Below are 19131 nucleotides of genomic sequence, written 5' to 3'. Positions count from 1 at the left end.
AACCCGAAAACACGGACCCCCGGTCCGCGGATCCCCACTACGGACCGGGTCCGCGGACCACCTATGGACCGGTCCACGTACTACCCCTACAGACCCCCTCTACGGACCACCCCCAAAAATAGAATTAAAAAAATCATTAATTACTATCCAACTGCAGCAAATAGCGTCCAAATAACAGTACAAAGATACAGCGATAATGTAGTTATTTGTACAGTTGAAAACCTGTTTGCTGTACAGGTCGGCGCGCGCACGCAAAACTGTCACACTCTTCTTCTTTTCATTTCTTTTGATTTTCACAGCAGTTGAATTATCGATCTCTTATTAGATGTTTAGGTGTGTAGTATCGCTTTATATTTTTTACTCATTGTCTATTAGATAACTCGTGCCGGCAAAATTTCGAACGTTACATTGTGCAAATGTAACCGACTTCCGTTCATGCTCGGGCGCAAGTTATATCATTACACACTGCCTTTTCCTTTGTGCTCATTTGTGCTCTTTCCCCTCTGCCATTTTGTTTAACCCATTCTCCCGTGGGTTCGTGAACTCGTTCCAGGCTTCACAATTTTCTCAGCGAAATTACAGAAACAAACAAACTTAAACAAGTTAAAAACACATCTTACATAACCAGATTGAGCCACGAATAGAGGGTAAGAACTTTCTTTCTTTTTGTCATCGGCATGTCACACTGAAAAAAGCTTTTTAGCATTTTTTTTGGGGGGGGGGGGGGGTGGTGTTAAAAATTCAAGGCTGTTACATTTGCACGGTGTAACACTAAATATTTCACCGACACGAGTAATCTACTAGACAACCTATCAGTGAAATCTTTATTTATTAATTTTTTCTCTATTTTGTGGTGGTCGGTAGAGGGGGTCTGTAGGGGGAGTCCGAGGACCGGTCCCTAGTGTAGTCCGCGGACCCGGTCCGTAGAGGGTCCGCGGACGAGGGGGTCAGTGTTTCCGGGTTACCCACATTTGAACCCGCTTTGTAATTGAACTCTCTTGTTTAAGTAAATGAGCCTTCACTTTATCGATCAACGCGTCATTATTTTCACACGTTTGCGTAACTATCTCATTACACCGGAAGAGCGCCCTAAAGCCTATTTTCCTTCGTATCCCGGAACAAAAATTTCAGCGAGTGAAGCACACCATTTGAGTTCGTTTTTGGACAGAATGTTGCCCGAAAATCAGGCAAAAAACAAACGGTGTTGGGAAATTTTCAGTTTTTGCTTCTTTCAAAAGTTATGACTATTTTAGTGAAGAAAACGCATGTTTTTTCAACTTTCAAAGTGCCAAAAACAAACCACACAAGTAATCAAAATTTCCCGCCACCGTGTTTTAGAGAAAGGAAGAAAAGAATACATAGCGATGTTCATCGCGTCCTCTCGCTTAAACCCGATCGGGAACGAACTTGATTAGTGAACCTCTGTACTTTGGGAAATAGAGCACTATAATCGGAAAACCTTCATTTTCTTATTTTAATAAATATACCTTCGTAATCTACAATTCTTAGCTTTCAGAAAAAATATACTTTACTGCGGTTTGCGTCAAATGTCCGACCGTAAAGCGGCACAAACGAATGATCGTCATTTGGAGTAAACCGATACCTTAATTTGACGAGGAGCAACATATTTTGCTCAAAATATATAGCACAACTAATATGCTACCTAGCGACACTCGGCGAGTGAAGAGCGAGTCGCTGGACGCGCCCGGAGAAACTGATCTTCGGCGCCAAATTAAAAGCTTGGAGACACAAAATTTTTCATATTTTTCACTTTTTACAATCTGCTGTGGCTTTCGAAGTTATAGTTTTCTTTATGTTAATATTCAACGCTGTCTCTAGTGAGAAAAGTTTCCCGACTTCAAAGCCTTTCCTGTTAACAAACATTGACATCGACAATAGTTTCCCCCGGCCCTGCTAAATCCTGATTGGTCAATTCAAATTAATAACATAAATCACTTTATTACAGTGTTAATAATACACATGAAAAAATTACTCGATTCTGATTGGCTAAGAGCAGTGCAGTTCAAGTGTAACACCAGTGCAAAAAGTGTAACATCAGTGCAAAAGTGTAACACCAGTGCAAATTACACATCGAAATTCTGGATTATGATTGACTGAAAGAAAATAGGAACTTTTCTAAAAAATGATATCACGTAAAATGATGACGAAAATTTTGTGCTGAAACTTTGAAAAAAGTTTTCTCAAATGAGAAAAAATGGCTTCAAGAAAGATCTTCCGGCACTTCCTCCGCGCGAATTTTTTCATGTTTATATTATTAATAAGTAATCATACGGTTTTTCTCGTTCAAGTTGGAGTTAATTTGCACTTGTGAGTTTTTCAAAAAGCTGAAATTACACTCGCCGAAGCGGCTCATGCAATTTCAGCTTTTTGAAAAACTCACTCGTGCAAATTAATTCCAAATTCAACTCGAAACCGTATGATTACCTATACAAAAGTCTTTAGCACTACTGTGCTAATTAAAGACACTGAAATGAGTAAACAAATATTGTAACTTGAACAGACACATGTTAAAAATCCAAACTGGCAGGAGACTGAGCAGTTGGCTATTTACAAAGCGTGGAGGAGTTGGATCTCGGACCACCAAACACAAATCCATCTAGTGGCAGGTAGGAGATTTGAACTCGGGACCTCCGCATTACAAAAAAGTGCCAACCTACCTCATGCCAACTTCACGTCCTGAACTAATAACAAATGAGCAGAAACAAGTTTTAACCGATTTGAAAGCGAATTGGTGTCCTGACAGACTATTAAGGAAGTGTCTCAACAATAAAACAAACCTAGACAGTCACAGGAGAGGGCACTGGAGTTTGCGGTGCTTCCTTATGTTAAGGGTGCATCTAATCGTTTGGATTGCGTCCTCCAAAATTTTCACATTTGACTATCTTATAGACCGCTTAGAACATTACCTCATAAAACGCCCAAGGACCGACCAACGATCAACCAAGTCCTAAGGATCGTATACAAAGTGAGGTGCTATAACTGTTTCTTCGCCTAGATTATGGAGAGTACTTGTAAGCGCTCGTGGAGCTCGTAAGGAGCAAAACATGCGAGCAACAGCGAATCAGCAAATAAACAACATACTGAGTCCAGGGATAAACAACTGATACATGCCCGGGTCTTCGAACGAGCTGTGACCAAATACCACAAGAGGAGTTATATGTAGGAGTTAGGGCAGCGATGTCGTTAACCAGGGTAAAACGTTCCCTCGCGCTTACGCATCTCTAATTCAAATTAAAAACGACAGCACACAGGTTTGTAGTACAAGCAGTAACGAACCTTTTAATATTGTAGCTATGACGAAGGTGAACAGAAAATACCCAAAAATTTAGTAAAACAAAAACAGATCGGTTTTAAACTCACCTATTGTTAAGAACAACTTTTCCACATTCTCACCGGTTAATGATGACACTTCCATAAATAGATCCACATCATTGTCATGTGCAAAAGACTGACCATTCTACACAGTCAAATTCAAGAAACAAAACCCTGTTCAATGAGCTGAATCTGTAGTTTCAGTAGCCTAGGAGGGAAACTGGATTTACACAGGTACACTGTACAAAGATAACCATAGGGCGCCGTTTGTAATGATCAATTATTTATTTTACTTTTGGTCGTTTTTATTTTCGTGATAACTTGGTTTTTTTTTAATGATTATTCATTACTAACCACCCATTCACAAATTGCGTTTTTTTTGTTTTTTGTTTTTTGTTTTTTTTACAAGAGTGCACGGTAACGAATCCTGCAATCTGATTGGTTTTCAGCGCAGTCCGGATTTTTCTAAATCTCTACCCACGGTCTTGAACTTTTGTCCTCCAGTTTACAAGATAAGGAAAAATAAATAAGTTATTTAAGAGCCATGCCCATAGCTATGGACCAAACAACGGCACAAGTCGAAAAATCGATTTTGCTCATTTTTTGCCCATAGATTGGCCCTAGCTAGTAAACAAACGGACCATAGTTAGTTTCTGCTAATGCAGCTTTTTTGGGAAGAAATTTGCGAAAAACGATTTCGCCCCGATTGAGCTCAAAATCTACTTCCTGTTATGCTAAATTTTCTGAAAATTTGATTGCTTTGCGCGTCACACAGCAGCTAGTTGAGAATCTTTCAATGGTCTTTACATTCAGCTCAGGTCTTCATGGTATGACTGAGTGAAAAATAAAATAAATCGAGGTTTCTTTTGAGCCCGAAACGAGATCGAACAGAAACGCAAAATATTACGATGTGTTGCAAACGAATTATAGCACTAAAATATCGCCAGATTTTTCTATGGGCTATAACTTTGAATACCATAAAAACACTTTCTACGGGTTAACTGTACACCCACCTGTTTGAAAATCAAAAAATATCTCTGGGCAAATGGTTTTAAGTCGCCCGCCTTGGCCTGTGCTTCTCATAAATTTTTCCCTGAACCGCCGTGAGAATGTAAACAATTGCGTGACGCGGACGGTCACCCTGAATACATAATTCGTTTCCAACAAACCGCAAATGGCTATCTTAGAACATTTGGGTGAAAAAAGAAAAACACAATGGACCACTTTTAACTTTAATATTTTGAAAGTCATCGCTTTGGAAATTTCGTTAATTAAAAACGCCAATTAAAAGCAATTTACTTGGAGTTCGGGTGTTATTGCTATGTCGTTTTAAGCTGTCGTTCTTTCTTTGATCATTTTAATTACAAGAACGAGTTCTAGAAAGAAAATCGTTCTAAGTTCATTTGTTAAGCGTAACGACAAGTCGATATTGTTGGTTTGCAGCCTTACGTGATCTGAAGGAACGTTACAGTGATTAAATTTGTATTTGTTGATTTCGACGGATCGATTTTCGGTTAAACCTTTTTATTTGTCCAAGCACATTTAGTGCCTTTTCTCCTGCTAAAAAGTCGGGAAAAGTAAAGTAAACAAATCCTAAAAGTTTAAATCATAAATAAGAGGCATCAACAGTGCGAGTGTCTGGGTAAGCTAAGCTGTTAATTTGAACAATTACTGTGCTGGACGGATTGCTTTCCAGGTTACGCACCTACTATACATATAGTTCATTGTGCGCGAATGTTTCTGTTTCAAACAGCTGAAATGAATCCGAAAACTTTTGAATCCGGAGAGTTTTGTCGTGTAAACGATTTTCTCTCGAATCCGGATATTTTTCCGCCTGTGATCTTTTGAGTTTGCGGTGGAACGGAAATGGCGGATTACATGATCCAGTCGTAGTCGAGTCGTAGGCTCATTGATGGCCATTTGATGGCGGTCGCTGGGTGATTACCGCGTGCTGTTTCAGGTGTAGGTAATCACTTTAATTTTATAATGGGTAATGCCATATTCCTCAAAAACCCAATTTATACTTTACTGCGCAGATGACGACGATGGCACGATCGAAAACCTCGACGGTTCTAGATATTAAGTAAAGACCAGAATAAATACCTTGAGGAACCTGATATGATGGACAACAGTACCGTGGTCAGCGAGTTGAAAGAAAACTTCAGACTGTCTCAACCTACCCCTAGCCTTATTTCGGAGGCATTTCGTTTCTCGTTGTCGAGGCAACAAACTGCTTGTTAACCATTCCATCATGAATGTTCCCGGAGTTATCGTCGTGTGTAAACGGTTAAGAATCCGAATATCCTTTCACTGTAAACCCCTAATAATCCGAATACTCTAAAATTGATGAATCCGGGAACTTTTACGAATCCTAAAAAAACTCCTTTAGTGTAAACCTGGTCCTAGATCGACCACTGTAATGTTTATTTGTCTACCGGTGTTATGATCTGCAAATTTCAGTTAATTGATCAAACAACCAAAGTAGAAAAGATGGATTTTTTTCCCAGTATGATTGAAACTTAAACGCAATTTCTTCCTCGGCTAATTCAATTCAAGAAATTCCGGGTTTTCTAGCTGAGTTTGAGCATATGGTGTAGGTACAAATTTTCTACACAGCTAGAAGAGCTGAGATGCCGTCACGCAGTTAGTAGTTTATAGAATTTATGGTATTTCCACTTGACTTTATCTGTCAGTCAATGATTCAATTGCCATAAACCATAGAGGATTGGTTAAGTGTATCTTTAAAACTGCCACTGTATTGTAAGTTATCAGTGAAATCAATAAAATGAACAAGTGTTAAAATCCTTTCCCGGAGTACTGTAGTAACGTTCTTTATCGGGGATGTCGTGGGTGTTGCAATGCAAATGCAAAAATATATATATGTATACATACCAACTTAAACAAAAAACAAACAAACAAACAAAAAAATTTCCATTATTTTATCCACACAACGTTTCAAAAATTGCTTTCATCGGATTACTGGAAACGAATATTTAATCGAGAGTGGCTATCCCCGTCACGCAATTGTTTACATTCTAACGGCGGATTTTGGGCAAAATCTATGAGAAACACAAGCCAAGGCGGGCGATTTGAAACCATTTGCCCAGAGATATTTTTGATACCTTAACAGGTGGGTGTATATCTAACCCGTAGAAAGTGTTTTTATGGTATTTAAAGTTATAGCCCATAGAAAAATATGGCGATGTTTTTATGCAATAATTCTCTTGCGACACATTGTAAAATTTTGCGTGTCAGTTTGATCTCTTTTCGGGCTCAAAACTAACTTTGATTTATTTTATTTTTCGCTCAGTCATACCACGAAGACCTGAACTGAATATAAAATCCATTGAAAGATTCTCAAGTAGCTGTTCTGCGGAGCGCGAAGCAATCAAATATTCGGAAATTCAGCAAAACCGGAAGTAGATTTTGAGCCCAATCGGGTCGAAATCGTTTTTGGCATATTTCTACCAAAGAAAGCTGTATTAGCAGAAACTATGGTCCGTTTCTATTCTTACTAGGACCTATCTATGGACGAAATACAAGCGAAATCAATTTTTCGACTTGTGCCATTGATAGGCGATTTAGGTCCATTTTCATAGGCATTCACTCTTAACGGCTCAGAGTCGGTCCGTATAGTGAAAACCTGTGACCTTGGCCTTGAAAATGCTGCCCCACGCCGAAAATGCTGTCCTTTGCTACTTGAATAACGATCAATAGATTATAGGAAGAAACTCTTCCCTGATGATGGTGTATCAGTTCTTCAACGGATATGGCTTCTCTAATTGCTCTTGTAACGGCTGTGCACAACGCCACATCAGGAACCTTAAGATACGAGGACGGGAAGGCCAAGACGGGAACGGCAGTGGACGCAGAAAACTTTCGCGGGTCCCGTTGTGTCGCCAAAAACAAAATGCTTAAGATGTGTATTTTCGCGAAGGACGGCGACGTCAATAATTCGAAATCTCGTACAAGCTATTCACAGAAGCAATGACATCCTTTAGACTATAAAAGAAGAGAAATCTTATCCTATCAAGCTTAAAAGACAGTGAACAGCGATGCTGAATTTCTTTTTCTTTATAAGCGAAGCAAACATCTGTCAATATTTAATAGAGAAACCATAATTTCCGTATGAAAAAATTAAACGAACAACCTGATCGATCTGCTTCAGATGGCTTTTTACCACCAGAGCGTTTAAGAATTCTTTCGCCGAAGAACCCTGACTTTTGGTGAACATTTCAATTTCCATCTGTAATTGTATCAAACATTATAAAAATAAAACAAACGTTGCATCAAGTTCGACCGGGCAGTATAAAAAAACAACTAAACGTCAGTTTGAAATATAAATTGTGTATTTTATTTGCTCGATAGATGCTCCATGGCACTCATTCTTACTACATTTTATCAACTGTACTTACACTGATGTACTCTCAATGCATACAGTTTGTATTTTGTTTTGAGCTTGCACACTCGTGTCAGTGACTGAAATACAAACGAAAGACAAGGAATATTTTTATTCACATTTTCGTATCTCAGCGTAGTGTTCTAAACTACAATCACGAAAAATGTGAACTTTATAAACATTCTTATCAATACAAGAAGATCTGTTAGATCTTATAACCGCGCTTTTAAAATTTAACTGTTTTCTTAGCACTACAGTCGCAACGCAGAGTACATTCCAAAGCAATCCTTGATGATTCATTGATTATTGTAGACACCACATTACTTGATCAACACAAACTGTATTATTGCACCATCAGTCGTAACCGGTGTGAAATCTCCGATGACGTAATAGTCTTAATCTGGAACTTTCTTCGGGATATGTATGGGCATGAAGATACGAACACTATTAACAACAGCTTTCTTTCTTAAAAATCACGATTAACTTAAATTGTTTTTTCCCTTGAGTAAAGGGCTAGCAAAGAAGTCACACAAGTCACATAATTCAAGAATTGCGTTATCCACGGCTATCTTTAGCACGGTGGTTATTTCCCTACCAATGACGTAATCCTTGCACGTTCTGACAAGTTCGTTTCTTGGCTTGCAAATATTCAATTTTCCTTCCGATCTATGAACTGGCCGCGATGAAACAGTCAAAGGATTTACTTCATTTGCGTAAAACCACAAGAAATACTCACAAAATTACAAATAAATTAATGACCGTCGCTTCTGCCGAAATAAACTTGCAAAGTAAACACGATCTTATTAGTCACGTAGCGAAAGTGAAAGCTGCAACGTCAGCGCATTCCATGGCTGACGTAATACCTTTTTTTAGCGTATTTATTATTCCCTTTAAATCCAACGCTTTGATAAAACGAAAAGAAAATATATTTTACCCACAAAAAAGAAAACAATATCCGTAAAATTGTCCGTGTATTTATGTTTTAACAGCTTCTGGCGGAAAAACATCACACGTTGCGTGACTCAAAGTTTGGCCGAGCGGAGGTCTGCGTCTGGTCACCGACAAAAAAAAAAAACAAGAAGATCTGTTAGATCTTATAACCGCGCGTTTAAAATTTAACTGTTTTCTTAGCACTACAGTCGCAACGCAGTGCATATTCCAAAGCAATCTTTGATGATTCATGGATTACTGTAGACATCACAGCACTTGATCAACACAAACTCTATTATCGCGCTATCAGTCGTAGCCGTTGTGACATCTCCCATGACGTAGTAGTCTTAATCTGGAACTTTCTTCGGGATATGTATGGGCATGAAGATACGAACACTATTACAAACCGCTTTCTTTCTTTAAAGTCACGATTAAATTTAATTGTTTTTTCCCTTGAGTTAAGGGTTAGCAAAGAAGTCACACGAGTCACATAATTCAAGAATTGCGTTATCCACGGCTATCTTTAGTACGGTGGTTATTTCCCTACCAATGACGTAATCTTTGCACGTTCTGACACGTTCTTTGCTTGGCTTGCAAATATTCAATTTTCCTCCGATCTATGAACTGGCTGTGATGAAACAGTCAAGGGATTTACTTCATTTGCGTAAAACCACAAGAAATACTCACAAAATTACAAATAAATTAATGACCGTCGCTTCTGCCGAAATAAACTTGCAAAGTAAACAAGATCGTATTTGTCACGTAGCGAAAGTGAAAGCTGCAACGTCAGCGCATTCCATGGCTGACGTAATACCTTTTTTCACCGTATTTATTATTCCCTTTAAATCCAACGCTTTGATAAAACGAAAAGAAAATATATTTTACCCACAAAAAAGAAAACAATATCGGTAAAATTGTCCGTGTATTTATGTTTTAACAGCTTCTGGCGGAAAAAAATCACATGTTGCGTGACTCAAAGTTTGGCCGAGCGGAGGTCTGCGTCTGGTCACCGACAAAAAAAAAGAAGAAGATCTTTTAGATCTTAAAACCGCGCGTTTAAAATTTAACTGTTTTCTTAGCACTACAGTCGCAACGCAGTGCACATTCGAAAGTAATCCTTGATGATTCATTGATTACTGTAGACATCACATCACTTGATCAACACAGACTGTACTATTGCACCATCAGTCGTAGCCGTTGCGAAATCTCCGATGACGTAATAGTGTTAATCTGGAACTTTCTTTGGGATATGTATGGGCATGACGATACGAACACTATTAACATCAGCTTTCTTTCTTAAAAGTCAAGTTTAAATTTAATTTTTTCCTTGAGTAAAGGGCTAGCAAAGAAGTCACACGAGTCACATTATTCAAGAATTGCGTTATCGACGGCTATCTTTAGTACGGTGGTTATTTCCCTACCAATGACGTAATCATTGCATGTCCTGACATGTTCTTTGCTTGGCTTGCAAATATTTCATTTTCCTTCCGATCTATGAACTCGTTGCGATGAAAGAGCCAAAGAATTTACTTCATTTGCCTAAAACCACAAGAAATACTCGCAAACTTGCAAATAAATTGATGACCGTCGCTTCTGGCGAAATAAACTTCCAAAGTAAACACGATCTTATTAGTCACGTAGCGAAAGTGAAAGCTGCAACGTCGACGCATTCCATGGCTGACGTAATACCTTTTTTTAGCGTATTTATTATTCCCTTTGAATCCAACGCTTCGATAAAACCAAAAGAAAATATATTTTACCCACAACAAAGAAAACAATATCCGTAAAATTATCCGTGTATTAATGTTTTAACAGCTTCTGGCGGAAAAAACATCACACGTTGCGTGACTCGGAATTTGGCCGAGCGGAGGTCTGCGTCTGGTCACCGACAAAAAACAAAAAAATAAACCACGGGTAAACCTAGAACCGCGCTCGGCCCATGGCCGCGCGGTTAATAAAATAAACCACGGGTAAACCTAGAACCGCGCTCGGTCCATGGCCGCGCGGTTAATAACAATAAACCACGGGTAAACCTAGAACCGCGCTCGGCCCATGGCCGCGCGGTTAATAACTCAAAATAAGGTCGATTGGAACATTTGTCGGGGCAAAGCAAGAGCAAAGTACTCGTGTTTTCGCCACGACGGCTAGTTGGGCGAAATGACGTCCTCGACGAGACGAGGACGGCAGAGAGATGAGTCGAGAGTTGTCGTGCGCATGCCCGGTTGATTAAATTTACTTCCGGTAACCGTCCTAGCTCGTCCCGTCCTGGTATCTTAGGGTGCCTATTGACCTGATCAGTACGCCAAACTCAACCGCGGAGATCAAACTCTACGCAAACACTAAGCGCCTTCTTTATGTTACAATACTGCTGGGCGACATTTGAGCCCATCGAGTTGACACCAAGCTCAGGGGGTGGGGGGAGGGTACTCCCTTATATGGGCTATATAGGTACGTGCGGCCCCAAAGGGTATGGTTTTTCAGCTGTTTTGGCAATAAATAGGGTATCGATTTTAGTTGATTTTGGCCATTTTGGTCATAAATAGGGTATGGTTTTTGCACTCTAGCCTTGATATGGGTATGTTTTTAAAAAAAAAACTTTTTTGCCATTATCGAAAAGAAAATAAACAAAAGCCCTTCACAAATTATGTTTACGGTAATTTAACATTGGTCTGAACTAGGGAACTTATCATAACGCAGGTCTGAAACAGGGTTTTGATTTAAGGGTTAGGTCATAAATAGGGTTTCGAATTTTTGGTCAGGTCATAAATAGGGTAGGGAATATCGCAGATTTTGGTCATAAATAGAGTAAGGGTTTTGGAAAGCGGGCCGCACACCCCCACCCGATTTTTCTGGGAGTAACTCCCCCCCCCCCCCCGAGACACTAAGGTTATTTCAAATAACCAATTTCATAAAATTGAATTTGGTTACTTGAAATAATAGCGTTGACGTCGTTCAAAACGTAAAAAGGACAGGCTAAAGGGTTTTTAGTTGTAAGATGCCCCCCAAAAAAGGTTCAGGGGATACAATGATAAAAGTTTCAACACTGAAACGAAATAATGGTTTAATTCGTCAAATAAATATCCGAGTAACGACCCAAGTAACGTCACAATGGTTTTATCTAATAATTGATATAAGCAACACAAGACTGGTTCTAAATAACCAAATAACGCAAGACTGGTTTTATCAAACAACAAACCCATATAAGAATGGTTCTATTACAGAACCAATACAAAGATGAATCGTTTTATGAAATAACCAAATGTTGTACGTTGGGTTTTAACAAATAACCAATTGTAGTAAAACATTACTTTTTTGTGACAGGGGACGGTAAGTAATGAATTATCATAGATAAACCAACACTGAGATCAATAGAAAAACTAGGCTCGATTTCCGCCGCTTTCTCGAGTCCGGTCTACGTTCCTCCCCGGGAAGAGACGGCTGGACGCGTGAGCGGCAAAGCATGTCTGTGACGTAACTTCATAATGTAATTCTTGCGGCGCTTCAGGTGGCCGGAAATGTCATCTGATGACAATCATAGGCAAGCCAACATGACGCCTACGGCTCGTAAAATTTGTGGCGTTTTCGCCACTTCTTTTAACTTTGGCCCCCCAACCTATTTTGTTTCACATTATTATTGCGGAAAGGCTTTACATGCTGTGTTCTATAGATGAGTTTTTTTTTTTTTTTTTTAAAGTAGAGCAGAGCTGTTTGACTATGCTGTAGCAACTGTCATGACAAAGGTCACACATATGTTGGTGTAAATGGTGTTGACACCATGTTTATGTTTTGCTAGTTCGGTTTGCTTTGGCTCATTTAAAAATTTAATTTTGTCTGGCTTCGCCAGAGACTGGTATTGCTTCTCTTCAAGAAGACTAAGGTACACATCAATTTGACTGAGTGTTTTGTTCCTTGAAATCGATGTTTGCGTTTATCCCTCCCTTTGTTTACTTTGTTCGTTATCTCTTATTCTGGTACCACATGATTCAAATATAGATTCTAACGTATAAGTCTGTTGACCATTTTGCGTGTTGCGTATGTTACTACGGTTTAGATCAGGCAAGATTTCATCAGTTGACGGTATTTGGTTAAATATCCCACTAATGCGATCGCACTTCATATCGCACAACTCCTTTGCTACTGCGAGAAAGCTAATTTATGCAGCCTGTTCGATTCAGGCAGGCAGATTTCTTATTGGTTGAAATTAACAATGCCAAGTCCACGAGTCCAGCCGTAAGTTCGGGGGAGGAGCGCGGGCTCTTTTCCCGAACAGCGGCTGGTAATCGAACCTGTAAAAACGACCGAAAATTAAAATTAAGGATAAATTTACAAACGGTGCCCCATAGACAACTGCAGGCAAGCAAATTAAAACTCTGAGCAACGTCTAGTGAGACATAAAGTTTATTGTGTGGAAGACCAAGAGGCGAGTGATGAAAATGAGAACTCTTTGTCTACACTTGCCGTGGAACTTGATACCGATTAGCAAACAAACTTGTTAGAGTAAAAAAAATCAGCGCGATGTGATGCAATGTATGTACAAATTAATATAACGAATTTCCTCAATTGAATTGGATTTGATAATGTAACTGCAGATTTTATACCTGACATAAACTTATGGCTACAAACACAAATTACCTCAAACGTCAACTGCCTCTCGTTAACAAGATCTGCTTTGTTTCCTGCAAGTGCTTTGAAAATATTCGGCCTGGAGTCACGCCGAAGTATGTCAAACCATTCCCTTGCATTTCGAAGTGAATCTTGCTGTGTTATGTCATACACAATAATAGCAGCGTCCGTATATCTGCAGTACCCTTTAACAAAATCGCGAAAACTTTCATGGCCAGAAGTGTCCCATATTGAAAATGTCACGACTCTGCCATGATCTTGATAAACTTTCTTAGTACCACAGTCAACTACAAACAGTTAAATTAAAGTGGAAAAGATCAAATAAGTCAATGTCAATTTAACTCTTTTTTTACTACAAATGTTATGAACGTTTAGAAAAAACCTCGAAAGGCAACATAAACTTCACTTTTTCGCATATCCTGATTGGGAGCTGACTTAGCGTTTACTCCTGCCTGACACTTTTAGAGGGCCACTGGTTTGTTAGTATTTTTATACTATTTTAGTGCTACCCTCTTTAAATGACTGACTGGCTGACTGACTGACTGACTTACACTAAAAGACTGCGTAGTCAACCGTTTTCTGTGAAAAGCTCGATGTGGCAGGGTATTCTGCAGTTACCCCAGCAAGTGTAACGCTAGCTAAATTAAAGCACACAGGAGCGCATTTTCACTTTCGGTATTTTTACGTATACAGTTCAATCTGACACGACCTGGCCCAATCTGACCCTTGCTGACAATTAATTATTTTTTTAAATTTATACCTGTTTGCTTATTTTCAGAAAGTGCGCATTATATGATAGTTTTGAATCAGCTCATTTCCATCTCTAGGTTTTTTCACGTTAGAGTTGTATTTAGTTTTTTGGGATTTCAGCTTTTACGACCCTTTATCAAATGGGTTTCCCAAAACAGATTCCGTTTGATGGACCTTTAAGTGGGTCTGTAATTAAAGCCAACTTAAAGCTTACATATGTTGTTTTTTGCTTCATTTCACGGATTGAAATGATAAAGAAGAATCGAAAACCAGACAGCGCGAATCCGTTCCGTGTGATCTGTCCAGAGTGATTTGACTTGCTTCTTGGTTTAACCCAAGTAGCGTGACGCAATGATATGCTTCCATGCTGTTAATAAAGTGTCGAGAAAACAGAATACAATCACAAATGCGAAAAATCTTTATACAGCAATCTTACATTAGGCATCCCAAGTATCCTTACACAGGAATTTTCATTAGGATTGGAATGGGAAGAATCTTTACACAGGATTACAGCAAACACCCTCCATATATCCTCGTGTCCACGTGACTCTGGTCACATGGGCATGCGGCAAAAAGGGGAAAAAGTTGAAAGAAAACGAGTAATAAGCTTTGACTCCAAGTTATTTCCTGTAAACAAGTAAGCCATAAGCGAAAATATGGAACAGCTATAAAGTAATCTGATTGGTTGGTTTTGGTTATTGGCCTTGACTAGACAAACTTGGTCATGTAATAATTAAACTTACTCAATTTAAATAATGCTGTTTAGAAGAAAACATGCATCTCACCTTTAGTAGTGGGCAAAGTATCTGGACTGAAACCAACTGGTCCTTTTAAATATCTATTAAACAGACATGTTTTTCCAACAGCAGAATCACCTGTTCAGGAACAATTTAAAAGCTAAATTCAAAAGTTAAACGACAACGGAGGTTAGAAATCTTATCACATTTTACTAAACCACTGAAAATTATGGAAATTACTAAGATTTGTAGAAAACTGCAAAAGAAAGAGAATTTTTCCTATAGCTACGAAAATGGAGGAACAAAGCGAAAAGCTATGGCAGTTATTGAAAGTGCCCAACAGTTTCACAGTTCAGCGGGCAGGTACCGGGCTACTGTAGTTTACACTGCATCACAGTTCCCATAAACAAGATTATTCTCCTTAGAGTTGGACACTAGTCCACAAAAGGTAACTGCTTCCCCAAAGGCAGTTATCCAAAGTGCCCAACAGTTCCACAGTTCACCAGGCAGACTGGTACACAAGTATATATGTTGTAGTTTTAAATGTTTTTTCGTTTTTTTTTTTTTTTTGGTCAGGATGATTTCAAACTAGTCTAATTTTCATCAAAGGGGTTGGGGGAGTCTGGAGAGCAATCACTTATTAGGTCATTAAATATCCAAAAAATTGAAATGATTGCTTGCATAGCCAAGTGGAGGTGAAAGTGGACTACAAAGTCAGAGATTGGGTGTTTGAATCAATGTGAGTACAAAATAAAAAAAGTTTTTGGGGGTTAAAATGGGATCCTGGCTGGGTAGGGTACTGGGTGGACGTCCATATAAAAACGATGGGAATCTCGGTACCTCTTAGGGTTAATCTTAGGGGTTCTTTTCAAAGTTTTCAATGAACAGCGTTAACCCTATCCTTTTTATTATTGGTGTCCCCTTAAGGGTAGGGTAGGGTTAGGGACAGTCAGGGAGGTGGGTGGTGTGCATGTTATTATTTTTTTTAAGAAACCCCCAAACATGAAGAAATAAATAAAGTTATTTGCAAAATCTAGCCTGAAGTGAAAACAAAATAACCTGGGTTGAAATCATTCTTACCTAAAATACATTATGTTTAAACTACAACAAATACATGTACACCCTTGCATCCAGTCCTCCTTGTATCAAGAGGTGTTGTGACGGCAAACTATCTTGACTAAGAACAACACTTAACTCCCTGGCCACTTACCATGGACCACTCAGCCCCAACTCACTTACCATCAGCCCCCTCACCACCCGTGCTACTAACTTTCAAGAATGTAAAACATCTTTTGTTGTGCGTTTTTGTTTTTTCCACTGGCTCAATTTTTGGCTTCCTTTGCTTAATTAGTAGATACAACAAAGAGTACAATTGAACCCTAACTCATCCAACCTTAACCGTTTCAGATTAAACTGAATGACTTAATTTGAAAGGTACATCGTGTACTAATTAAAGATCCTACAAACTTAACAACATAATTACAACACCGAGAGCACTCACCCAATAGTGCCACCCTATATGCCCTATGCATGGTTTTTGAAAGGACTTGTGCTGGCTTCCCTATTAGAGAGCGCAAGTGCCAGAATTTATCGTCAGAGTAAAACTGTTGTACAGCTGCAACTGTTAAGTACTTTCACCTAGAAATACAATGCAAACAGTGAGTATTCTATATTTATCTACTTGTAAAATTCATTACTACTTTCAAAGGAATGGATCCAATGAAAAGACACTTAATTCAGGTCACATGAATGGGCTGCAAACATCAATACAAATTATGCATTCTGTCATTTTTAAAACAAAAAAACCCTTCTGTATCATTTTGAAAACAGAATGACACCAACTGATTACATCTTTTGATTGCTTGATTTTAAGCTTGTACAACAAAAATTGCATATTCATAAATTTCACAACACTTGTGAAATTTATCAATATGCACTTTTTGTCTTATTCAATGATCATGTTCAAACTCACCACTGTAAACACCTGTGCAGGTTGGCTGCCTAAATTATATTTACCACTAAGTTTAACTGTTGACAACAGTGTAACTCCAACAACCCCATTATTATGACCACCTTCAGGCTGTGACAATTTACCCCTGCTTATATTTTGGCCTGCTGTCATGAACAAAGTTCAGTCATTTCCTTTTATATGTGTAACGTAGCTACAGTGAAACCTGTGTTAAGCAGACCCTACATTAAGCGGACTCCCTCTATTAAGTGGACACCAGCTTGCATGGAAAGAGGCAAAATTTAGAATGAAAGGTGCAAGATCAGAGTGACTAAAGCAGAGAAGGAGAGCTAGGAGTATAATGCAAAAGACAAGGAGGTGAAACAGAGTGCTAGGGGGGATAAGAGGAATTGGATGGAGGAGAAAGCTGCAGCAGCAGAAAAGGCTGCTGAGAATGGTAGAAACAAGGATCTATACATCATAACCAAGGTGATAGCTGGGGAACGGAAGAGACAAGAAGCAGGTGTGAAAGACAAACAAGGGGTATTTAAGAGAGAAGTGCAAGAAAGACTGCAGAGATGGGTAGAGCACTTTAGTGAAATATTAAACAGGGAAGACCCAATGGATCCAGTAGAAGAAGATGAAAGAGAAGAACTGGGAGAGATTGCGGATATAGATTTAGGAAAATGGTAGATACAGGAGGTTAAGAACGCATTGAAGAAGACAAAGTCAGGGAAAGCAGTGGGGATAGATGAAGTGAGCCCAGAGCTACTTAAAGCTGTCATGCAGAACACTGCAAGAACATCGACTACATGTTATAACAGGCTTTGGGAGACTGAGAGATGGCCGGAAGTGTGGAAGAAAGGGCTTATCGTCAAAATATTCAAGAAAGGTGATTTGCACGATTGTAACAATTGGAGAAGAGTGACTTTACTACCCATCATTAGCAAGATATTCTGCAGGATGATGCTAGAGCAAATCAGGATAGGTGTAGACAAGAAGCTTTGAAAGCAGGTTGGGTTTAGACCAAACAGAAGCACAATTGAACAGATCTTTATATTAAGAAACATCTTGGAGCAGGCAAATGAGTGGAGGGCAGGTTTGCACATACACTTTGTGGACTTTGAGAAAGCCTTTGACTCGGTACACAGAGAAAGCCTATGGAGCATCATGAGAAGTTATGGGATACCATGCAAGATGGTGAGAGTGATTGCAGACATATATGAGGGCTTTGAGTGCTCAGTTATTGACAGAAGCGAGACATCAGATTGGTTCAAGATCAAATCTGGAGTAAGGCAGGGATGCATGATGTCAGGATTCTCATTCTTACAGGCCCTGGATTGAATCATGAGGACGACAACAGCAGACAAGAGAAGAGGGATACAATGGAATTTCACATCAGTGCTCGAAGACCTAGATTTCATGGACAACATTGCCCTACTATCATCCAAGTTTAATGAATTGCACGACAAGACTGGGAGACTGACAGAGGAAGCAGCAAGAGTAGGCCTTAAACTTAATGCACGAAAGTGCAAGACACTGAGGACTGAGCATGCTAGCAACAGGGAAAGCATCGTGGTGAATGGTGAGGAAGTGGAGGATGTTGAAGAGTTTCCATACCTAGGAGCCACTGTAGACAAGGAAGGTGGGGAAGTAAAGATATTAAGATCAGACTGCAAAAGGCACGCAGTGCATTTCAAAGATTTGGAAAGGTGTGGACAACCATTGGAATAGGAAGAGCAACCAAAATACGCCTATTCAAGAGTTTAGTTCCATCGATCCTGGTATATTGCTGTGAAACATGGAAGATCACAAAGTCTGATGAACGAAAGTTGCACAGTTTCCAATGCCTATGCCTGAGGCGGATACTGAGGATCAGATGACAGCAAAGAATGACAAACAAGAGAGTGGTAGAGTCGGCTGAGGTCAATGACATAAGTTACGAGATACAGGGAATAAGGTGGAACTGGTTAGGACATACTCAGGAGAGAGGGTGAGAACAATTGTGTTACAGCATTGGGGTGGACACCAGAAGGAAGAAGTGCAAGAGGGAGACCAAAGACCGCTTGGAGGACTGTCAAGAAAGAGAGAAATAAGGCAGGGTGGAAGATCTGAAATGTAGTCAAGGCGGTGGCACAAAACAGAGTGTTAGGCAGAAAATATGATGGCCTTATGCACCTACTGGCACCTCAAGAACTGATGATGATGATCATTGCAATAATCTATATTAGAACCCGTTTAGAGCAGACACCCTCTATTAAGCGAACACTAATGAGTGTCCCATGGGTGTCCGCTTAATACAGGTTTCACTGTAGCCATATAGCAAAGCCATCCTATCAAACTCGGTAACTGTAAGACTAGTGTGTATCAATATACTGCACATTTTATGGTACAAACAATGTCAAACTCTT

At 39.3% G+C, this 19131-nt stretch overlaps 1 protein-coding gene across 1 annotated transcript in view; it reads right to left on the bottom strand.

The window, feature by feature from the left end:
- LOC110057074 (uncharacterized) overlaps positions 1-19131 on the bottom strand; it is a 35215-nt gene that overhangs the window by 9429 nt on the left and 6655 nt on the right. The window contains exons 2-5 of the mRNA XM_089271344.1: positions 16274-16410; positions 14821-14910; positions 13295-13572; positions 3382-3478 (exon numbers count right to left, since the gene is read on the bottom strand). Of these exons, the coding sequence (XP_089127470.1) occupies positions 3382-3478; positions 13295-13572; positions 14821-14910; positions 16274-16304 (496 nt within the window). The 5' untranslated portion in view covers positions 16305-16410. The remainder of the gene's footprint in view (positions 1-3381; positions 3479-13294; positions 13573-14820; positions 14911-16273; positions 16411-19131) is intronic.

The sequence above is a fragment of the Orbicella faveolata genome, unplaced genomic scaffold, assembly GCF_042242905.1.
Source record: "Orbicella faveolata isolate gen_17 unplaced genomic scaffold, um_ofav_v1 contig_34, whole genome shotgun sequence".
Classification (NCBI taxonomy): Eukaryota; Metazoa; Cnidaria; class Anthozoa; order Scleractinia; family Merulinidae; genus Orbicella; species Orbicella faveolata.
The sequence above is the reverse complement of the archived record's forward strand: the minus strand, read 5'-3'. Positions and strand labels throughout refer to the sequence as shown.